At 39.5% G+C, this 24,966-nt stretch overlaps 1 protein-coding gene across 1 annotated transcript; it reads left to right on the top strand.

Annotated features, from left to right (window-relative positions):
- The first annotated feature begins 21,390 nt into the window (after positions 1–21,390).
- LOC120301337 (general transcription factor II-I repeat domain-containing protein 2A-like) lies at positions 21,391–24,766 on the top strand. The gene is made up of 2 exons (XM_039328448.1): positions 21,391–23,755; positions 23,844–24,766. The coding sequence occupies exon 1, from the start codon at positions 22,594–22,596 to the stop codon at positions 23,749–23,751; it is 1,158 nt and encodes a 385-aa protein (XP_039184382.1). The 5' UTR covers positions 21,391–22,593; the 3' UTR covers positions 23,752–23,755; positions 23,844–24,766.
- The last annotated feature ends 200 nt before the right edge of the window (positions 24,767–24,966 follow it).

Below are 24,966 nucleotides of genomic sequence, written 5' to 3'. Positions count from 1 at the left end.
ATGGCCTCCTGGGCACCCAAGTCTCTGATCAGGAATTTCCTTCCCCGGAAATCAACAGATGAATTATTTTTTTAAAACAGGGAAAAAACACCATTTCTAACCATGAAATTCAATCACGAATCTCATCCCAGCATCTGTTTTTGCATTTGGGCCAAAAAAAATTGGCCTCCAGGGGACCCGTGTTTGTGACCCCAGCATCTGGAATTTTGTAAGGACTTGTCTCAACTAGATCTCCCAAAAAGCAGAACTCTTGAAACAGGCCTTGTTTCAAAAGGGATGTTTATTGAGAGTTAGAGATAACAAGAGAGCAAAGCAAGACAAATCCACTTGCAAAACAAAATAGGAAGGGGAGAGAGAGGGAAACAAACATATCGGGATCTGGTTCATGAAACCATTTGAGCAATCAAGGAGCCCTAACATGTTTTTTATAAACCCATTCGTTCTGCCAAGCAGGAATATCTTTCCAGGCAACCAAATACTGAGTGGACCTGTGATGCTTGCAAGAGTCTAAAATGTCCTTAATTTCAAAATGTTGCTCACCCTCCACCATAATGAGCTGTAGAGCAAGAGCAGTGGCAGACTGTAATGTAGAAGTAATCCTGGGTTTCAGCAAACTACAGTGGAAGATGGGGTGGATTTGTCGTAAACTTTTATGGAGGTCTAGTTCCACTGTGACAGAATTTATAATACGCTTTTTTATCGTAATAGGAAAAGGACCAGTGTCTTTCGGCCCTAACTTTTTTGATGGTTGTAATGACTGTAAAAACCTAGTGGAAAGGTAAACCTTGTCTCCTATATGGAAAGTCTTAGGCTCCATTTGTTTCTTATTTGCCTGAGCCTTATATGCTGCTCTGTCTTAATCCAGAGTTTTCCTAAGAACAGGCCAAATGTTTTGCAACCGATGCACCCACTCCTTAAGGGAAGGAATGGCAGGTTCGTTAACAGGCAATTCAGGCATAGGAATGAAACTCTGTCCATTAGCTACTTGGAATGGAGTGAAACTGGTGCTGGAGCACACCGTGTTGTTATATGCCACTTCAGCAAACAATAATAAATCAGTCCAATTATCCTGTTGATAATTGATAAAGCATCAAAGGTATTGTTCTAGAAGACTTTGGTCATTCTATCACCCCATTCATTTGAGGATGATGACTAGATGACAGTCCCTGATCAGAACCTAAAAGATCCAGAAAGGCTTTCCAGAACTTAGAGGTGAATTGGATATCCTTATTGGATACTATATGCTGTGAGGCCCCATATAATCAATAAACATGCTGCACAAACAATTTAGCCAAAGTCTTTGCAGTCGGAATCTTCTGATACGGGATAAAATGGGCTTATTTGGAGAACAAATCGGTAATGACCCAAATAACAGTGTTTCCCGCACTTTCGGGTAGCTCCACAATAAAATCCATAGAAATCTCTCTCCAAGGTGCTGAAGGGCTTGCCATCATCTGTAGAAGTCCAGAAGTTTTCCCTTCTGCAGATATGACAACTGGCCACATAAATTTCAATGCCCTTTTTTAAAGAGGGCCACCAAAATTGTCTTTTAAGCAAGTGAAGGATTTTTGCAAACCCAAAGTCTGATTTGTAGGAGCATATAACTTCCCACCATCCCAAGCTAAACCATCATGCATTGAACAGGGGCTTTTATGGTCCCAGAACCACTCGTCAGTGGTTCTGGGGCCATTTTTGAACTCCAGTTCCAGTGCCTTTTTGAACTCCCTGTCCACTGTGTTGTCTAATGGCAGGGTGCCCTTAGTCTGCGCCCTCATAGTGACTGGAGCTGCCAATTGCTGCGGGGAAAGCAGAGGCTTAACCAAGCCTGACCTCATACTGTTATATTGTGACATTCTCAACAAAGTGTCTGCTAGGAACTTCTTTCCCCCTGGCAAATAGTGGATGGAGAAGTTAAATTGGTGAAAGTGCTGGGCTCAGCGCACCTGTTTCAGAGACAACTTCCTAGGGGTTTTCAGTGCTTCCAGGTTCTTATGGCCAGTCCACATCTGGAAGGGGATTTTACTGCCTTCCAAAAAATGACTCCAAGTTAGGAGGGCCCATCACACTGCATAAGCTTCTTTTTCCCAAGCAGCCCATTGTTGTTCAGTCTCAGTTAATTTCTTGGATGTATAAGTGCAGGGCTGCAACTGACAATTCTGTTTCTTCTTTTTTTAAAGTATTTTATTAATTTTCTGTCATTATAATTCATTTGTGCTTAAAGAACAACGTCTTGTCTGGGTTAATTTTTGCGTAGTCATAAAAGTTAAGTTCTTACTCTCTATCTCGTTTTTTCAACCATTGATAAAATAAATTCCATGTTTGAAAGTATTTTGTATCTTCTTTTCTTTAATTCTCAATGTGAGTCTATCCCTTTCTGCACAGTCCAGTACTTTCTTAATTATCACTTCCTCCGATGGTGTTATCTTATTTTTCCAGTGCTGTGCAAATGCAACCCTCGCTGCTGTTAATACATGTAATGTTAAATATACATTTTGTTTATCAAATGTTTCTGGCATTATGCCTAGTAAAAAAAGTTCAGGTTTAAAATCTACATGTTTCCCTAACATCTTTTCTAATCAAGTATGTATTTTGGTCTAAATTTGTTTTGCTTTAACACATGTCCAACATAAGTGATAGTATGTACCAGGATTTTGATTGAATTTCCAACATTTACTAGACATATATTTAAAATTTTTTGCTAATCTAACACGTGGAAAATGCCATCTATAAAACATTTTATATACGTTTTTTTATATGAAGTAGCCATTGTTAGCTTATACTTTCTTACCCAAAGTTTTTGTCATTTTTCTAATTCTGCTATATCCCCCAAAATTGCCCATATAATCATTGTTTTCTTCACTTCTTCATCTTCCATTTTTAAATTCAATAAAAGGTTATACAATTTTTTAAATCATTTTTTCATCGGGAGTCAACAATACCTGATCACTTCTGTTTCTTCTGAAGCAGCACTGCATCTACCACTACACTGGCATTGACCTGAATTATAAACAGTTTTTCTGGATCCGGATGCTTCAGCCCCATCTCCATGGGAAAAAGTCTCTTCAGCTTTTTGAATGTGGTTTGACATTCCGCAATCCATTTTAAAGGCTGACTAGGCTTCGGCTTATTTTCCCCCTTAGTTTTCAACAAATTTTTAATGAGGAGTGCAATCTGCACAAATGAGGGGATAAATTGTCTATAGGAGTTGGTAAACCCCAGAAAACTCTGTAATTGCTTTCTGGTATGATTCTGATACGATAGTATTCCTCCCTCAGGTCTAGCTTTAAAAAGATTTTCCCTTTCGATAGATGGGCTAGCATGTCCCTCATGAGGGGCAGGGGGTACACATTCTCCATGGACACCACATTCAAGCATCTATAATCCACATAGAGGTAAAGTGACTCATCCTTTTTTTCTCGGAATAGAACAGGGGCTGCTACCCAGGGTCTGGCCAGTTGAATGAACCCCCAGGCTAAGTTCTTGTCAATGAACTTGCATAGTTCATCTAATTCCCTGGGAATCATGGAGTACAGCTTCAGTTTTGGTAGCTTAGTCCTGGGATGATCTCAATTGCACAGTCTGTATGTCGATGAGGGGGGAACTCATCCGACCTCTTCTCACTGAAAACCTTGGCCAGATCACAATATTCCTTTGGAATACTGTGCAGCTCTTGCTCACTCACTGCAGACACCATTCCCGCTTCAAGACCTCTACTTTATAACCACGCACACTCAGCCCCCCTTTTCCGCAGCCATGCATGCTTAGCGAAGGGGGGGGGTTTCCGTGGGGAATTTCAATCAGCCCTCTCTCCAATCCACTAGCGTGTTCAACCAAGTTAACCCAAGGGCGAGAGGCCACTCCATTCCAGGAGCCACAATGAATGCTAGAATCTCTGAGTGGCTTCACATAACCAATCCCAGGGGTTCAGTGGCAAAACTTTCTGGGATGTCCCCCACAACGGACCGATCAAGTTGGAAAAGGGCAATTGGGTCCTTAAGTCTCCTTAACAGAACCCCAATTTCTCAACTAGGGCAGGGCTTATTAGGCACTGGGTGCAACCTGAGTCCAGCAGGGTAGTCAAGGCCATCTTTCTCTCTGTGCCCGGGATTGACAGTTCTATGTGCATGTTTATCAGATAGATTGGCCCACCTACTAGGGGGTCATCTTCATAATCGCTTTCCAGTGTCCCCGCCTTGTTCTCTGGTGGGGTTGGAGCTCTACCCTCTGCCTTTGGGACTCGGGGATCTTCAGGGTCGTCTCTCTCAGGCATTGAGTGGGCTTACTCAACTTTTCCCTGGACTGGTGGTCCACCTTCTTAGTAGGAGTCTTGCTGTGGCACTCTAGAGCATGAGAGCCCTCCTTCCCTCACTTGAAGCAAGCAATAGAGCATGGCTGTGGCAGAGAGGGTTTAACCGATTCTCCTTTCTTCTCCAGTAGGGCTCGCTTTCCCACTTTCCCCGAGTGGTACTGGTTGCAGTTCTGGTCAATCTCAATTTCTTCAACCAAGATGCAGTTGTATGTGTCCTGGTGCTCTACAAGTCACACAGGCATTGTACAGGTCATCGTTAAGCCTGTCCTAGAAGCAGCTAACTAATATGTCTTTGGGCCAATTGAGGCAGCATGCCAGGTCTCAAAATTCTTTGGTGTATTCAGCCGCCAGTCAATGCCCCTGCTTCACTGTTTTTATGAGGTCTTGTGTTTTTCAGTCAGCCAGGTGATCTTCAAAGTAGCGTCTCAGGGCAGTCATGAACCGGTTAAAATTCTGGAGCTCGGAAGCATCGCATTTGTGCAAAGTCATCATCCAACGGGCTGCAGCATCTTCCAGGGCTAGTGTGATGGCTTAGATTTTGGTCTCATGCTGCTGAAGTGGCTTCCACCATCTCCATAGAGCCCAATGCTCCCCCAGTAACTTTTGTGATGACCGATTCACTTTCTCCACACTCGACTTCCTTAGCCCATTCTTCCTCCTTCTCTGCACAACTGCCGAACTTTGCTTTCTGTTCCTGAAAAGCTTCCACCATGAATTGCATGGCTCACTTCAGAATCTGGTCGGTTGGGTCTCTCTCCCTCTCGGACTACTCTTCATCTGAAAGTAATTCCCTGTCTCGCTTCCAGCCTTTCTTTCGGATTCCCTGGGTGAAGGTTACTCTCTGGGCTCTTCCTTCCCAATCTTCCTTCTTCCCCACCCCAAGCGACCATCTCAGTTTCATGGGACTCTCCAGGGCAGATGCTTCTTCCACCCATCCAAAGGAGCATTTGTCAGGGTGAGCCTTTGTGGTGGATTCGCTCCAGCATTCAGTCTCGTCTGCCTTGCTGCCATGGAGAGACATAGCTTGCACAGCCCCCATGTTAGAGTTGGGCACTTTACAGATCTTGCCTAATGTAAGGATCTGCCACAACTAATCCTCCCAAGAAAACAGAACTCTTGAAACAGGCATTTTTCAAAAGGAACTTTTATTGAGAGATAGGGATGACAAGAGAGCAAGGCAAGATCTGAGAATTTCCCACAGGAAACATTATACCACAAGTGCCCTTTCAACTTCTCCCCCCCAGTGTCCCATCGTCTGGTTGAATTCCAGCCAATCCATAGGTGTCTAAGATGTTTTGAGAACCCAGTGATTAAACACCCTTCTCAATTTCTTTCTTGGTTTTGTTTCCCAACGGTCCTAGGCTCCATTGTCAGGAGATAAGGCAGATGTCTCTGGGCACATTCCTTTTTCATGGAGAGAGGGCATAGCTAAGAAGATGATCAGAGTGAAGCGAATACATCCCCCCTGGTCCCAACAGTAGAATATCCTCCCCCCTCCCAACAGAATGGCAGAACCCAAAATTGGAGTACAAGAGTATAAGTAACCGAAAAGAAATAAATGTATTGAGGGTCTGACAGTCCTGGGCATCAGGAATTTCTTTCCTCGGACACCAAAAAAGGCTACATTTTTAAAAACAGGAAAACCCACCATTTTTTTTTTATTGAATTTTTTTCAAAAATTTTACAAATAAACATCCACCCCCCCCTCCCAGACCACCCCACCCTCCCCCCCCGACTTCCCAGAACTGAATATAGGATTATTTAACAAATTTTAAAAAATAACGTATACAATTTATAAGATAATTAATAATAATAATAAAAATCATAATAATAATATATATAATAATAATATACGTAACATAAACTTTAAAGTAAATAATATATATTAAAAAAAAGAGGAAGAAAAAAGGGAAAGAGAAAAGAGAGAGAGAAAGAAAAAAGAAAGAGGTAGGCGAAAAATAAAACATATATAGAAAAGTATATAAATAATAATACAGAAGAAGAAAGAAAGAAAGAAAAAAAAAAACAATCATTACAAGTTATAAAAAGGCTAAATAATATTTTTCCATATCTAAATTATGTTGTATAAAATTTATCCATTTTTCCCATACCGCAAAAAATTTCTCTTGAGATTGCTCCTTTAAAAAAGCCGAAATCTTTGCCATTTCTGCCAAATACGAAACTTTATAAAACCACTCTTGTAAAATAGGCAAGGATTCCTTCTTCCAATATTGTCCTATTAACAGCCTAGCGGCTGTAATCAAATTTAGCATCAATATAACCTCCCTAGCATCACAATCAGTAACAATACCTAATAAAAATAATTGCGGAGTAAATTTTACCCTCCTTCTAAAAATTCTCTGAATATTCCACCATATCTTAATCCAAAAAGCTTTTATATGCTTACACGTCCACCAGATATGATAATAAGTAGCATCCAAGTGTCCACATCTCCAGCATTTCGGCTGTAAATTAGAGTACATAATGGACATTTTCTTTGGATCAAGGTGCCATCTATAAAACATCTTATAAAAATTCTCTCTTAAATTTTGCGCTTGTGTGAATTTAACATTTCTTATCCAAATAAGTTCCCAAGTATCCATTGAAATCGATTCACCAATATTCTGTGCCCATTTAATCATACAATCTTTAACTAATTCAGATTCTGAATCCAATTCCACTAAAACCCCATGAAAACCCACCATTTTTAAGCATGAAATGCAACTGCAAATTTCACTCTGGCATCCGTTTTTGCAATTGAGTCAACAAAATTTTTGTCCTCCCAGGCACCCATGTCACTGACCTGGTATCAAGAATTTTGTTTCCCGGCTTAATTTTAAAAAACAGGAAAAAGCACCATTTTTAAGCATGAAATTCAATTCCGACCCTTGTCCTAGTGTCTGTTTCTGCATTCGGATCAAAAATAATTTTGGCCTCCCCGGCATCTGATCCGTGACCCCAGCATCAGGAATTTAGTTATCCAGAAAGCAAAAACAGGAAAAAGTATCATTTTAAAAAGTATCATTTTTAAGCATGAAATTCCACCACGAATCTCATCTCGGCGTCTGTTCTTGTATTTCGGTTGAAAAAAAAATTGGCCTCCTGTGCATCTGCGTCCCTGACCCCCGTATCTGGAATTTTCTATTCCAACTACCGAAAATGCTTGATTTTTAAAAAGATTAATTGTTACATTCAATTTAAGGATGCTTCTATACATAATGCATAGTTATTGTGAAAATTGGAAACATGAGGCCACTAGGTGGCATTGTAAACAACATAGAGTATGTTGCTTTTTTTTTTTTTTTTTTGCTTTGTTAGAGCTGCATGATTTTGCCAAAAATGTGAGGCAAACAATGGAGAATTAGTCATGTACAAATGTGGCTTTTATAGTTTAAAATATCTTCTTATTCTCTTGTGAAATATAATCATTGTAATAAAAATAGCTCTTTCTTAGAAAGAAAGTAAATTAAACTGATTAAGATATCATCAATGGCTTTTAATTCTTCTCTTTTTTGTCTCTATCATAATTCTTTTTTTTTCTTGTTATATTTCCCCTTTTCCTGAATGGCATATTAGCTCGCCCTTGATCGAGAAAACAATGAGGGATATCAGGAGTTTCAGGTAACTATTAATGAAAACCATTTAATACTTCATACTTTATGCTAGATTTTATTAGTCTACCTATCCTGAAGCTGAATTCTGATTTTTCCTATTCCATATACAACTAGATGCGCAACATTGTATATTTTCTTTTTAATGTCACATTAACCTAAAAAAGAGCTGACCAGACTACAAAGCATACCAAGCTATTTCTAGTTATCTGAATTTGACTTTAAATACCTTGCTAAGAAATTGCTTTGTTGTGCAAAAACACCACACTGCTGTGTTGTGTAATTTATGCATTCTTTCCCAGAGTAATATAAGGAGAACAAGGTCACTTTTTACATCACTTGAATGATTGAGTATATATTCTGGGGTTAAGGGACTCTCTTTCTTTTTTGAATGTCCAGGCTTTTGTCTTTTAATAAATCTAGATGGTCCCTTCTTACAATTTGCAATTCCCCCCTCCCAAATTGCCTTGTATACAGTATATAAAACATGGACACCAAATTCATTATTTTGTATGCCGTCACCAATATTGAAGATTGTCTTTTCAGCTCAGAAAAATACTTGGTATTATGCAGGAATCATAATGGGTGACATTCTCTCCCCACCCCTGCTTGGTCCTAATCAATTAGGCCCTTACTAGTTCTGAAATCCGTCAAGGCTTTTCACTTGTCCATGGATTCTTACTCAAGATCATCACTCTTCCTCAGCTAAGGTTGTAATAGAAGACTTAGCATAATGCTGAACAAGGAATATTTGTCCTGAATTTAAATAATATATAATACAGTAAGGGGAGAAATCTTTATATGTTTAAGTGCAGCTGTATCAAATTGTGGATTATTGCTTATCTGTGAAGTTTAAGACCCTGGGTCAAATATATTTTAGCATAAGCAAAATAATAGCTGAAGATGACTGTGAAGCATAAATATAGTACATAATGCATTTGTTCCTGAGTATTTAAATCAATATTTAACTCCACAGACCATAAGGGTAGTAAACTTCAAGGTAATACTTCAGTCATTAATTCATACAAAATCCCCCCAAAACATGGAACACCTATTCACCAAATAACAACAACCAACAACTGCTTTAAGTATAATTATTTGATTTACCTATATACAATGCCATAAGATGTGAGAATGGGTGTTTTGTTTTTCACTGTATGTGTTGTGTGAACTCAATCTTTATTTATTGAAAACTGTGGTTTATGGCTTGGTGTCTTGTGAGAGATCTGTCAGTTATCATGTATTGAGTTCTCCTAGTTAAGAAGTAAGGGTAAATTATAACTTCAGTCACTATGGATAGTTGTAATCATCACAATACAAGCTTAAAAGGAAGAAATAGACAAATGGAAATGGAAGAATCAGAGATATAATGACAGTGCATCTAGTGAGGTGAATAGTCGAAGTGCAGGTACTATAACAAATGCTTTTGTCCCATAGTATTGTAGCGTTCAGCCTTGTGAATAAGTGAATATGATGGCCTTTCATCCAGTTGAAGTCAATTGGGATAGTCACCATAGAAACCTATTAGACTTCAAGTTTGTTTTAAAAAGCCCTTAATCTTTTGATCTGGATTGGGAAATTTATTGATAGTCAAATCTCAACAGATTTATGATATTCACAAAGCTTTTCTTTAAAAAAAATACATTGTAGAAATTTATCTAGTTTGTGAATCATTCTCATGCATTACTTATTTCTTGTTATCCTAAAAAGAAGTTTCAGATGCCTGGTATATAGTTGTTTTCTCAAAAATCTGTTATGCAAAAAAAATTCTATAATCCATATTAGAGCAATATTGTTACGGTAGCAGGCTAATTCAAGCCATAAAGTGTTCAAAATGTCAACACTAATAATATTGCTGAGAATAAATGACATTTCCATTTTTAAATGTGATTTGATTTTGTTCTTTAATGACAAATGTATACATTTGCTGTGTAGAATCCAGATGGCTTCCCAACATTTCTACTGTGACCACATTATGATTTTCCAACACTGAAGCTATGATCTGGGGGGGAGGGGAATAAATTTTTCCACATTTTCCCGCACAAATATTTTTTTTTGATATGATTTCTCTCTAGAATAAAGTTGTGGAAGTGCCCTGATAAACATTTACTTGGTAATCAGAGAAATAGAAAGAAATACTCAGTTGAAGAAATAACTTGTTTGCATTCATGTCTAGTCTGCTGTTCTTCCTTACCAGAATAAGATGTGTACCCATAATCTGAATAAAAGGCAGACATGTGCCTGCTCTTTCAAGCCACATATTTTTATGATGTTTGTTAGGTAAATGATTTAATGCAGGGCTTTTCAACCAGTGGTACGGATACCACCTGTGATACATTGGCACCTGGCAGGTGGTACGCGAACATCCTAGAAAAGTGGTAGCGGGGGAGGGGAATGAGCTGAACTGGTGGAAGCACCGCACAAGCCTGAGCGAGAGATGGCTGGAGCTGCAGGGCTGTCAGGGCTCAGCGGAAGCGCCAGGATCAGCACCAGGCTCCAGGTGGAGCTTGGCACTGATCCTGGTGCTTCTGCCGAGCCCAGAAGAAGCACCGATCAGCTGGAATGTTACAGCATCTCCAGGGTCTTGTATTTACATTCAGATGCTTGGCAACTGATTCGTATTTATGACAGTCACCCTGTCCCAGGGTCATGTGAAGTGACCAAAACCTGCTGCAACCACCCAGCAGGCAGGGGGAATAAAAACCAAACACTCCCTCACCCCACCTCCGCTGCCAATCCTCAACAGAAATGCTCACAATAATGGAAACCTCAGACAGGAGGAAGAGCGCCGCCGGGTGGGCAGGCAGGTGTCTTGCTCAGCTGTGGCTTGGGGGGCACTTTTTTCAGTGCCATTGTAACTTTGGACATTCACTAGGTGAACTGTTGTAAGTTGAGGACTACATGTACTTTATCACTTTTTGCTCTTTTTTTTTGGTCATCAAGTTTTTGACACGTTGCTAGGTGACTGGTGGTACTCGGATATTGCCATATCCTAAAAGTGGTACAATGGGTGAAAAGGTTGAAAAGCCCTGATTTAATGGAAGAACTCCAGTCCACCCATTCTTCAGCACAAGAGATGATGCTTGCATGAACTATAAATCCTACAATTTCCCACTAAGATCCCTGATATTGCAGAAAAGTAGAAAATATATCAATGTCTTACTGGTCTCTGCTTTATTTATATACTTACATGTACAAATGTACATTTGCTTTAATATTCCTTTTTTTCCTCCAGGTTTGTCTGCTTATTTTACATTAACCATAGTGGGATGAAGCTTGTGATCCTTAGCTAATAATTGAAATAAAAGATATGGAATGTTTTAACCATTGTCAAATCTATCATTACAATGATGTGAATAATGGACATATACTTGGCATTCCACCCCAAATTCTATACAACTCAATAGATTTTCCTTCAGTCCAAATAGGAGCAAATTATCATAGGGATGGCTGCATTAGCTTTTTGTTTTCTGTCAAGGAACACGTTCCACAATAATAAACAAACTGTTGGTGGCCCCATGTACAATCTCTGTTTTCAGATTGATATGATACCACAGACCTCAAGGTTGATTTAATAAGCCTAATGTTGGGGTCTCTGTGCTTTTTCCACATCCCCTGCTTTTTATAATATATTGCCAGGTTAAGAACTCTGAAAAACTCAAAAGGGTATAAAAGTGATACCTGATCATGGATTTCTTCTCCCATCTCTTCCCAAAATGCAAATTACATTCATAAAATTCATCTCACATCTATTTTTGGTCCTACATAGATTAAATACCCAAAGTGTTAGCAATGTGAATATTTAACTAACCTACATACTATATATACATATACACTCATTATTTCCTTTTTTTTGGAAGTAAGAAACTATTTATTTATAGTTTCTCTAATTCACCTGAATCTCAAAGTATTCTTTTTTTTAAAACAAAATTTTATTAAGTTTATCTAGATGAGGAAAAATAGGAACAATACAAGTATGATAAAGGGAGGGGTGGGAGAAAAGGGGAAGGGGAAGGGAATAAGGCATTAGGGTAAAATAAGGATAGGTACAATCACATATTTCAACAAACAAGCTACCGTCCAGCTCATAATAATGAGTAAATATCATATTCGACCATTTTTACCAAAGCTTAGACTGTAACATATTAAAAACAATTAGTAAACAAATACGTTGATCTATTAAGCAAGCACTACTAATAAAATCTCAACAAATCCTAACAATCAAAAGTAACAAATGAGAATCAGTAAATCGGGAAAAATAATCATATCATCAAAATGTTAGTTAGAACTCGATTAAAAATCAGTCATCTATTCTAAAATATTGAATCCTTCAAGTTCTAACGTGTCTCTAACCATTGATAAAAAATTTCCCAAGTTCTAAAATAAGTTGAATCTTCTTTTTCTTTCATTTCTAATGTTAGTCTACCCATTTCTGCACACTCTAAAATTTTAGTAATTATAATCTGGTCAGATGGTAAATTCTCATTTTTCCAAAATTGGGCAAATACTATCCTTGCAGCTGTTAAAACATGCAATATCAAGTAGTCATTCTCTTTACCATAATTAGGTCTTAATATTCCTAACAAAAACAATTCCAGTTTAAATTCTATCTGTAGTTTTATCATCTTTTCCAACCATCTATGGATCTTAGACCAATATTTCTTAGCGATAGGGCATATCCAACCAGGCATGGTAATAAGTGCCTGGCTGTTGTTTACATTTCCAGCAAATATCCGAAACATTTTTAAACATTTTCGCTAAGCGAACTGGTGTCATATGCCATCTATTAAACATCTGATATAAATTTTCTTTATATGCTACCGCTTTTGTAAGCTTAATATTTTTATCCCAAAGTTTTTGCCAGTCTTCCAAATCTATAGAATGTCCAAAGTTCTTTGCCCATACTATCATTGTTTCTTTCACTTGTTCTTCTTCCATCTTCCAGTTTAAAAGAAATTTATAGAGCTTTCTAATCAAATTCTCATCTGTTTTTAACAAAATTTTATCTAATGGGGTCTATTCTTTGTAAAAACCTGTCGATTTTATATCTTTTTTGTATCTTGTTTGAATTTGCAAATAGGACCACCATCTCAAGTCAATACCTTGTAGTTGTAAAGTTTGCTTGTCCTTAAGTTTTCCCTCTTTGTCTAAAATGTCTTTATAACTAACCAGTTTGTCATAATTAATCAGATTTGGATAAACAAATGCTTCCATTGTTGAGAGCCATTCAGGTATTTTCATATATATTTTATGTTTAATTTTCTCCCATTCTGAAAGTAGTATGTTTCTTATTGCATGATTTTGAAAGTACTTATGTGCTTTAGATTTCTCGTACCATATAAAAGCATGCCAACTTAACTGAAGGTCATGTCCCTCTAAGTAAAGCAATCTTTTATTTCTCAATACAATCCATTCTTTAAGCCAAAGCAAAATAGCCGCTTGATAGTAAAGTCTCCAGTCTGGAAGTCCAAAGCCCCCTCTATCCTTAGATTCTTGTAACAATTTACATTTGATTCTCGCTTTCTTTTTTTGTCATATAAATCTTAAAATCATTGCATTTAAATCATCAAAAAAATTCTTAGTAAGTTTAATAGGCACTGTTTGAAATAGGAAAATTAGCTTTGGTAAAATGTTCATCTTAACCATCGCTATTCTTCCTAGAAGTGATAATTGAAGATTTTCCCATCTTTCCAAGTCTATTTTTATTTGTTTCATTAATCTCTCATAGTTATCTTCTTTTAGTGTAGTATATTTCGCCGTTAAATAAATACCCAAATATTTGACTTTTTTAACTATTTGAAGATTTGTCATTTTAGCGAGTTGAATTTTCTGTTTGTCTGTTAAATTTTTTGTTATTACTTTAGTCTTTTCCCTGTTTATTTTCAGGCCAGCCACTTCTCCAAATTTCTCAATTTTCTGCAAGAGTTTATCAGCTGTTTGCAATGGCTCTTCTAGAATGAAGACCAAGTCATCCGCAAAGGCCCGTAGTTTATATTTCTGGTCTTTAATCTCCAGACCTTTAATTTCTGTATCTTGTCTGATATTTCTTGCCAGAACCTCTAATGTAAGAATAAACAACAGAGGAGACAATGGGCATCCCTGTCTAGTGCCTTTTTAATCTCAAATCCATCTGTGTAATCTCCATTTAAAAGTATTCTTGCTGTTTGTTTCTTATAAATTGCTTGAATTGCTTTATTAAAATTTTCACCAAAGTCCGTTTCTTGAAGTTGTTGAAACATAAATTGCCAATTTAAGTTATCAAAGGCTTTTTGTGCATCAAAGAATATAAGTGCCATCTGGTTCCCTGGATAAATTTCATAGTACTCCAAGACGTTTAAAATAATCCTCAAGTTGTTCTTTATCTGTCTTTTTGGTAGGAAACCATTTTGGTCTGGGTGTATAAATTCATTCAAAAAGTTTTTCATTCTTTCTGCCATTATTGCAGCAAAGATTTTGTAATCTACATTTAGTAGCAATATTGGTCTGTAATTTTTAATTAGTGTATGATCAGTGTCTTCTTTAGGTATCAAAGTAATATTAGCTTCAGTCCATGAATCCGGTATTTTTGTCTGTGTAAAAACTTCATTACATAAGTCTTTCAAAGTTGGAGTTATAGTATCTTGTAATGCTACATAGAATTCAGCAGGAAGACCATGGTGTTTTATCTTTCTTTTGCTTTTTTATTGCCTCTGTAATCTCCATCATTGAAACATTCTCATTTAACCTCTGACGCATATTCTCAGGAACCTTTGGGAGATTTCCTTCTTTTAAATAAGCCTGAATTATATCTTTAGAAACTGTCTCCACCTTATAAAGTGTCTCATAATACTCCTTCGTAATTTTTTTAATTAAATCATTGTGACATTGTAGGTCACCGTCCGTATCCCATAGCTTACTTATTAATCTCTTTTCTTTTTCTTTTTTTAATCTATATGCCAGCCATCTCCCAGGTTTATTGGCATTTTCAAAAAAATTCTGTTTAGACCTTTTAATCTGTTGTGCCATTGTATTTGTCTCAAGTAAGTTTAACTTATGTTTTAATAGTTCCATTTGTATTTTCAACTTTTTCTTTTGAGGGTCTGATTGTAATTCAGCTTCCAACATACTAAGTTGTTCTTTCAATCTATGTTGAGCAAGTTTCTTTTCCTTATTCTTTTAACTAAGATAAGTTATGGCCAAACCTCTAAAATATGCTTTTGCCGTGTCCCCTACAATTTGAATAGAGGTTTCTTCTTTTTTATTGACTTTAAAAAAGAATTCCATTTCTTTTATTGCGAATTGTAAAAACTCCTTTTCTTTCAATATTGATTTATTCAAGGACCATCTCGGTCTTTTCTTAAGTCTTTTCCAGGTCATTTTCATTGATTTATGGTCTGCCCAAATGTTAGATTCTATTTCAATTTCTTGTATCATGGCCTTTAAGTCCAAAGAAGTCCATATCATGTCAATTCTTGACCATGATTTATGTCTATTAGAATAAAAGGTATATTGTGCTTTTTCCAGGTACATCTCTCTCCAAATGTCCTGTATACAAAGTTCATCTTTCATTCTTAGAAAGGATTTAGGTAAAATATTACTTCCTTTTTTCCCCTGTTTATAACTTTTATAGTCCCATACTGGATCAACAATTGCGTTAAAGTCTCCAAGTATACACATGCTATGGTAATTTAAGTCCACCAGTTTATCATATAATTGCTGAAAGAATTGATCTTGCTTCTCACTGGGAGCATATATCGCAACCATCAATATTTGTTTTTGATTCCATGTAATCTCAACCATCAGTATTCTTCCCTCTTCCTCAGCATAAATTTGTTTTGGATTCATCTTTTCTTTTATATGTAGAGCTATCCCTCTTTTCTTTTGTGATGTCAAGGAAAAATAAAGTTTACCAAGTTTTGATTGTTCAAGTATTCTAGAATGTTGTAACTTAATGTGTGTCTCCTGGAGACAAATTACATCCATTTTTAGCTTTTGTAGTCTATGAAATATTTTACTCCTTTTTGATGGGGAGTTAAGACCATTTATATTTATTGAAAGAATTCCAATTTCCTCCATAGTTTCAGTTGTGTCGAGATCTCAATTTTCTAGGAGAGCTTATCTGTCTCTGATCTTTAGGCCTCACATCTTCCTCTGGTTGAGTCTTTTTACGCGCTTCTTCCTCCGTTTGTTTTGATGTTCCTGCAGTCATTTCCTCTGGTTTCTTAGGTTCTGCCTCACCTCTTTCCAAGAAGTCTCTATGATTATTAAAGAAGTCCTCTGCTTGTTGTGGGGTGTTCAATCTATATCTTTTTGTGTCCCAAAAATTAATAGTCCTTCTGGGATCAACCATCTGAAGTTCACTCCTTCACTGTTAAGAATTGGTATTCTCTTTGAGCTTCTCTAATTCTTCTTGGGGTCTGTTTGAGAACTACCAAATCTTTAACTTTGTATTTCAGAGGCTGGTTCCTCACTAGTCTCAGGATCTCATCCCATACTGCTCTTTTGCTGAACCTAACATGAACTTCCCTAGGCACTCTATTTCTTCTTGCATAATGTGAATTCACTCTGTAAATTTGATCAACTTCTCTTTTGATTTGATCCATTTCCATTCCAAGCAAGTCCGTCAATAACTCAGTCATCAATAGTAACAAGTTCTCATCACTCTTTTCTATCACATTTTGGAATCTTAGAAAATATGATGTGCGTTCAAACTCCATCATTGCCATACTTTCTTCCAGCTCTGTGTTAGATTGCACCAATCTCTGATTTTCATCTTGGAAAGCCTCTAATTTCTGGTCTACTACTACTGACTTGTCTTCAATATTTTGCATTCGTTGTTGAGTATCTAACATTGGCTGTTGAAAGGATTCCATTTTTTGGTCCATCTTAAGCAGATCATTTTTCAAATCTTCAAGATACTTTTTCATTTCCATTTTAGAGTCTTCAAAATCCTTTTTCATTTTCATTTTAGAATCTATAATTGCCTGGAGAATGGCTTGCGTATCCTTTTGCTGCATGTCTGGCTGTAAAAAAGTTGTAATCGATTTTTGAAGTGCGGGACTAACTGAGGTTGATGCAGGAGCAGAGGATCCCTTCCTCACCTCTTTCGCCAAATTTGAAAAACTCATCTTGATTATTGTGTTTATTGTATTTATTTGTAATCCAACATCCAGCCCGATGGCCCAATTAATTGTAATCCAAGGGTAGGGCCCAATGGCCAGTTATATTCCACCAAAAAGCTCAAAGGAGAGGAGATAAAGAAGAAAAAAAACCCAAAAATATATATGCAATCCAAAAACCTCAGAAAAAAAATAAAAATAAAAATATCCAGCAATAGTAATATCAAAAAGTAGATCTCTGGGCAAAAAAAGCAAATAGAAAAAGAAAAAAGATAAAAAAATATGTTTATATCCACACAACAAGACTGACAAAAAAGAGTAACAAATAAAAAAGAAGAACAAAAAAGACAAAAAAAGAAAAAAAGAATATTTGATTTATAATCCAAATGTAGACATAAAAAAAAACTTCTTCTATGGTTCCCTTATTTTAAAGAGAATAAAATCAATCCACAAATGGAATCAAACACCAAGCAAGGACAAAAAAACAGAAAATAGAGAGGAGTCTCTCTTAGTAATCTTCAAACGAGGTAGGAATGTCTGGGCAGTCAGCCAAGTGTCTGGGCATTGAGCCAAACACCACAGCTGTGTCAACAAAGATAATGTAAACAAAAAAATATAGTGTAGCAGGAGAACAAAGGAAAGAAATTGCAAGAGTAACCACCAGGGGATGCTGTTTCTTCCCTCACCGTTTACTTAGGGAGAAAGTAAAAAAAAAGAGAAAGTTCCATCAGTCAATACACAAAACTAACATTCCAAAAAGTTCTAAGAAAGAGCAGTTAAGGTGGCTTTTCCCAATTAGAATAATAATAGGTCTTTCTTCTCCTCTATAATGAGACAAGCTGGTTCTTTCAAATGTAGCTTCAATTCAAAGGATTTTCAAAAGTTTTTAAAATGCTGAAACCACCGCTTTTTGAGAGGGAGGAGAAGCAAAAACTCCCTTCCTCCTCCTCCCCTTAGGCTTCCAGCTTATCGTTAAAGGCAGGCAATTTTTTAAGGGTCCACTTTGCATCAAAAACTAATATCATCTCACCCAGATCAGTTGCTTGTTTCCTTAAACAGCTGACTCCTGTCTCCGATGATCTGTTGAAGATGGCGGCAGACTCAAAGCTCTCCGCCTTTCTCTCGCTGGTTCCAGAGGCTATTTTGAGTTTGGGGAGCTGGCTACTGCCAGCTCCCTTTCCTTAAAGCACGGGTCGGCAACCCGCGGCTCCGGAGGCGCATGCGGCTCTTTGAGCCGTCTCCTGCGGCTCCCAGCCCATGTGCATTTCAAAAAAAAAAGGGTCTAAAGAAGTTCAACCAATCAATTCAAACTTCTCATGAAAAAAAAAACTTGCGAAGTTTGAATTCATTGGACGAACTTCTTTGGTTTGTGGGACTGCCCACAAGCCGTTTGTGGGACTGCCCACAAACCTCTTCTCTCTCTTCAGTCTTCACAGACTGCAAGAAAGGTAAGTTGGCCCTTTTCAAAACGGCCTCTTATTACCCGGCCCAAGTGCTTCATGGGGGGGGGTCGGCTCCAAAAGGCTTCTTGGGAACCCTGTGCTCCAAGGAAAGCCTTTATTATGCCCTCTGCTGCCGTTATAAATGGCCCCGGCTTCACTCAGCTGAAGGGCTTGGTGGGGGGGGGAGGCTCGGCTCCAAAAGGCTTCTTGGGAACTCCCTGCTCCAAGCAAAGACTTTATTATGCCCACTGCTGCCGTTATAAACGGCCCCGGCTTCATTCGGCTGAAGGGCTTGGTGGGGGGAGAGGCTCGGCTCCAAAAGGCTTCTTGGGAACTCCCTGCTCCAAGCAAAGCCTTTATTATGCCCGCTGCTGCCGTTATAAACGGCCCCGGCTTCACTCGGCTGAAGGGCTTGGTGGGAGGGGGAGGCTCAGCTCCAAAAGCCTTCTTGGGAACTCCCTGCTCCAAGCAAAGCCTTTATTATGCCTGCTGCTGCCGTTATAAATGGCCCCGGCTTCACTCGGCCGAAGGGCTTGGTGGGGAGGGAGGCTCGGCTCCAAAAGGCTTCTTGGGAACTCCCTGCTCCAAGGAAAGCCTTTATTATGCCCGCTGCTGCCGTTATAAACGGCCCCGGCTTCACTCGGCTGAAGGGCTTGGCCGGGGGGGGAGGCTAGGCTCCAAAAGGCTTCTTGGGAACTCCCTGCTCCAAGGAAAGCCTTTATTATGCCCGCTGCTGCCATTATAAATGGCCCCGGCTTCACTCGGCTGAAGGGCTTGGTGGGGGGGGGAGGCTCGGCTCCAAAAGGCTTCTTGGGAACTCCCTGCTCCAAGGAAAGCCTTTATTATGCCCGCTGCTGCCATTATAAATGGCCCCGGCTTCACTCGGCTGAAGGGCTTGGGGGGGGGGGGAGGCTCGGCTCCAAAAGGCTTCTTGGGAACTCCCTGCTCCAAGCAAAGCCTTTATTATGCCCACTGCTGCCATTATAAACGGCCCCGGCTTCACTCGGCTGAAGGGCTTGGGGGGGGGGAGGCTAGGCTCCAAAAGGCTTCTTGGGAACTCCCTGCTCCAAGCAAAGACTTTATTATGCCTGCTGCTGCCGTTATAAACGGCCCCGGCTTCACTCAGCTGAAGGGCTTGGGGGGGGAAGGCTAGGTTCCAAAAGGCTTCTTGGGAACTCCCCGCTCCAAGCAAAGCCTTTATTATGCCTGCTGCTGCCGTTATAAACGGCCCCGGCTTCACTCTGCTAAAGGGCTTGGTGGGGGGGGAGGCTCGGCTCCCAAAGGCTTCTTGGGACCTCCCTGCTCCAAGCAAAGCCTTTACCGTGTCCACTGCTCTGATTGTAAAGGGCCTCATCAGGCAGGGCAAGGTCTTTGCAAGCGAGGCTGAGGGGGGAGCTGCTTGTATGCAAATGTGTTTCTTTTGCAGGGACTTTGCTTTGCTGAAGGTTATATCTTCCTTTTCCTTCCTTCCTGTTTTCTTTCTTTCTCTTTTTACCTTCCTTCCCATATTCTTTCTGCCTTTCTTCTTCCTTTCTTGTCTTCCCTTTCTTTCTTTCTTTCTTTCTTTCTTTCTTGTCTTCCCTTTCTTTCTTGTCTTTTCTTTCTTTCTTTCTTTCTTTCTTTCTTTCCCCCTCCCTCTCTCTCTCTCCCTCTCTCAATAAGCAAACAATCTGGACTCTGACTGACTGCTCCGTGCTTCCTGCTCCCCCTCCCCCCCGCACACAAGTAAACTGCATGCAAAAATCCCACAAGATCTACCAGCAGTGTTTTCACTCCTAAGTCAGTGTATGTCTGTGCACACGCACAGACTTAAAGGGAGGCTTCCAAACCTGACATGCATACACATGTGGATGTCTGCAACTGGTCGTTGCAAAAAATAGGAAAAAAGGGGGAAAAGTGGACATGACTATTTAAAGACCCCCACTTGTCTGCACAGGCTTAAGCAGGAGGCTGGAGTAGAAGATCTCCAAGGTCCCTTCCAGCTCTATTCTATTCTATATGCAGGAGCTTATTGTAATCATTGCACCCCCTTACTGGAATATAACCCTTTCTACCTGCATTCAGCCTTTTCTTCAGGAGCACCCCTGAATATCATGTCTTGCATCGCACAGGGAACTACAAGCCGTTTTAGTTGCAATGTGTAATTTCCACTTTCTCATCCTGATTACTAACTTATTGACTGCAGTAATTCACTTAGCAACGGTGGTAAGAAAGGTCACAAATGGGGCAAAACTCATTAAATGTCTCACTTAACAACACAAATCCAACTCATCCAAATAAAATGGCTTAACAAGAAGGTATTCGTCTCTTTACAGTGATTTGTTGAACACTGCTGGAATACTTTTCTGAATAAAGAAAAAGAAAGCCGGTTGGTTAATTCTGCAGGTCCTTGTCCTATTTCCAAGTAAGTGCTCTGCTGGGAGGGGGAGGGAGATGGGGGGGGGAAGAGAGAGAGAGAGAGAGAGGAGGAGAATATGAATATATGTTGTTGTCCTGACTAGACTTTTAGTAAAGAATGTTTAATGAACTATTTTGATGTTTGTTTAATTAAGAGATGAAATATGGGGATAATTATGCTGTATTTAAATATGGTAGATTAGCTGCTAAAATTGTTTTTACCTGTTGGGATGAAGGAGAAAGGGTTTTTTTCCCCTCTTTCTCCTGTCCTTTTCTCTCTCCCCCCCATTTGTTTTCTTTTCTATTTTTCTATTTGTGGTTTTTATTGTTTGCACCGGCTTTTACTCTTTTCCTTTATAATCCTTAATAAAAATATTTGAAAAACAGAGAACATTGTAATGAGAGACAGAGATGGACAAAGAGAGATAGAGCATAACCTGCTATAAAAAAGATTATGACAGCTCAGATTAGATTGCAGGATCCTCTGTATGAATGTGGATCATTATGAGTCCTCTGGCTTCAGAGGGTGATGAAGTGGGTAAGAGATGCAAAGAGAGTGACTGGAGGAAAATGAGTGAACCTGATCAAGCACAATTAAAGTTCTTAAACTTTTCTTTGTGATATTGGTAAAGGTGTTGAAACATTTTAATGTCCATGTTAAATTCATGAAGAGTTGGCTGGCTGGAGAGGGGGGATCATAGTTGAAGGAAGTGGAAGTGCAACAGCAGGATTGCTCCCAAACTCCACCCTCGCCACTGGGTAAAGAAGCGGTGGAGTGCTCCATTTTGGGGGGGGAAGCAGCAGTGGCAGTGGACTGCTCTACCAGGGTGGGGGGGAAGTGGTGGTGGTGGGGGAATGTTGCTGTGAACTGATTGTCAAATGATTTGATTCCCAGTACTGGTTATAACTGCCAATATGTGACACCCGCCAGCATGAGATTTATTGTGCTTTTCAACCTCCAGTAGGCCAACCATGGATAAATCATGCAAGAAAAGAAAAAATTCAGAAGAAAACAGAGTGTTTAATGATACATGGGCACATTCATTTGCTTTCACAACTGACAAGACTGGTTTACCAGTATGTTTAATATGTAATGAGAAATTGGCAAACAACAAAAAGTCGAATGTTGCAAGACATTTCCAGAATAAACACACAGCCTTTGCTGAAAAATACCCGGATGGAGATGAGAGAAAAAAAGCCATTTCGGAATTGATGCGGAAGGTTGATCTGAGCAAGAATCATTTTCAGAAGTGGGTGAAGTCTGCAAATTCGACTACATATGCTAGTTTTGTGGCCGCTCAGGAAATAGTCAGACATGGGAAGCCATTCAGAGATGGAGAGTATATCAAGGAATCATTCATTAAGATTTCAGAACTTCTATTCTCGGACTTCAAAAACAAGAGTGAAATTGTGCAGAAAATCAGAGATATGCCTCTCTCTGCGAAGACTGTCAAAGATCGAACCATAAAAATGGCGGAAAACATCACCGGACAGCAAATTAAAGACATCAATTCAGCTGAGGCGTTCTCAATTGCCTGTGATGCATCCAAAGACAAAAATGATATTGAACAAATAGCGCTGTTCTGCCGATATGTGAACTCTGCTGGGCCACAGGAAGAAATGATTGAGTTGATACCACTAAAAGGCCAAGCACGGGGAGAGGACATCTGTGAGGCTGTCTTGGATTATTTAAGAACCAATGAAATAAACACCACCCACCTGATGGGGCACCGAGTATGACAGGAGCACACAAGGGCTTTGTGGCTTTACTGCAGAAGTCGCTGGGTAGAAAGCTGCTAACATTTCACTGCATCCTTCACCAAGAGGCGTTGTGCGCTCAAACATTTCCTCCGGAATGCACAGAAGTGATGAATGTTGTCATTCAGGTTGTCAATAAAATAATGGCACAAGGTTTAAATCACTGTCAGTTCCGTTTGCTACTAGAGGAGGTGGAAAGCACATATTCTGATCTCCTGCTGCACAACAAAGTCCGGTGGCTGTCCAGAGGGGAGGTGCTAAAACGCTTTGCTGCATGTCTGGAAGAGGTGAAAACTTTCTTGGGCAGCAAAGGGCTCACCTTTCCTGAGCTGAAACAACCAGAGTGGCTGGAAAAGCTACACTTCATGGTTGATATGACAGCACACCTGAACACACTGAACACAATTCTTCAGGGTAAAGGCGGCACAGCCCTGCACATGCTGGAGGAAGTTTTGGCATTTGAGCGCAAGTTGACAGTGTTTGGCAGAGATTTACAGAGAGGTACACTGTCTCACTTCCCCTCTTTGCGACAGTTCAAAGAAGGTGACAATACGATAAATTCAGAGTATTTGCAGTCTGCAATCATTGCAATGCAGACATCATTTGGGAAGCGATTCTGTGAGTTCCGAAAGGAAAAAACCACATTATCTTTCCCTGTCACTCCCCTGACCAGCGATCCATCTGCATTTAATATGACTGCATTTGCAGGGGTAAGTCAACCCGACCTGGAGATAGAACTTGCAGACATAGCCGACAAAGATATATGGGTGTCCAAGTTCCAACGCTTGAGAGATAATCTTGAAGATGTTGCCCGTCAGAAGGCCAATCTTGCGCTGAATCACAAATGGAGTGACATTGAAAACCTTCCCAAACAGGACAAACTTATATTCGACACATGGAATGCCATCCCCAGCACTTACTCAAATATGAAAAAATACGCATTTGGAGTCCTGTCGATCTTTGGATCCACATACGTATGTGAACAGGTCTTTTCAAACATGAATTACATTAAAAACAAATATCGTTCATGCCTCACAGACAATAGCCTGCAATCTTGTCTAAAGCTGAAGGTGACGTCTTACAGCCCTGATGTTCAGATGCTGTGTGCTGAAGTTGAGAAGCAAAAATCACATTAACCAGGTAAAGTAAATATTTTAACTGGCTATTATTTTGCAAATATATATTTGGTGCTGTTCAGTGAAATAGTCCTTTTTTTATTGGTTGACAGCTGACTGCATGCTCCAATACAGACAAACAGATGGACTGGCGGATGGGCAGATGGACAGACGAGTGGACGGACGGGCAGATGGACTGACAGACGGGCATATGGACTGACGGAGAGGCAGACAGATGGACAAGCGGACGGACGGACAGATGGACAGACTGACGGACGGGCAGATGGACTGAGGGATGGGCAGATGGACTGATGGAGAGGCAGACAGACGGACAAGCAGACGGACTGGTGGGCGGACAGAATGGATGGAATGACAGAAGCACAGCATTCTGGGTTTGCTGCAGGTGGATAAGTTAAGTTTGGCTTTTTATTTCATAAATATGAGGAGGACTCAAATAGCTGTTATTGTATTTGAAAGTAACCTGCAACCCAGAGTCTTCTTTTTTGGAGTTCAAAATGTTTTTTATTGCATGTTGAAATAAAAATTGATTATTATTTTGCAAATATATATTTGACGTTCAGTGAAATAATTATTTTTTAATTCATTGTCAGCTGACTGCATGCTCCAGTACAGACAGATGACTGGCGGATGGGCAAATGGACTGGTGGACGGGCAGACGGATGGACAGACAGACAGATGGACAGATGGGCAGATGGACGGGCAGACGGATGGATGGGCAGACAGACGGATGATCGGACGGATGGGCAGATGGACTGGCGGGCGGGAAGATACGCGGACAGATGAGCGGTCTGACAGATGGGTGGATGGACGGACGCAATGACAAGCAGACAATGTTTGGGTTTGCTGCAGGCGGATAAGTTAAGTTTGGCTTGTTATTTAATAAATAAATATGAGGAGGACTCAAATAGACATTTGGTATTTTACTTGAAGGTAACCTTCAACCCAGCATCTTTTTTTTTAGTTCGAAATGTTTTTCTTGCATGCAGTGCAGAAATAAAAAAATGTTTTCTTTGTAGCAGTTCATTGATTTCATAAATGCAACACACTATAATTTTTTATACATAGCACAAAGGTTAAAAAAAGGATATATGCAGCGTTATCTGCATTTTAGATGCCAAAAGGGTTTTGCGGCTCCCAGTGTTTTGTTTTCGGTGGGAAATGGGTCTAAGTGGCTCTTTGAGTGTTTTGGGTTGCCTACCCCTGCCTTAAAGAATT

Source organism: Crotalus tigris, unplaced genomic scaffold (assembly GCF_016545835.1).
Source record: "Crotalus tigris isolate CLP2741 ecotype Arizona unplaced genomic scaffold, ASM1654583v1 scf7180000024376.1991246, whole genome shotgun sequence".
NCBI lineage: Eukaryota > Metazoa > Chordata > Lepidosauria > Squamata > Viperidae > Crotalus > Crotalus tigris.
This window is presented reverse-complemented; position numbering and strand designations above follow the sequence as displayed.

What these genes read in the sequence shown, in the direction of transcription:
- LOC120301337 (XM_039328448.1), top strand. Translation starts at nt 22,594, where the DNA reads ATGACAGGAGCACACAAGGGCTTTGTGGCTTTACTGCAGAAGTCGCTG.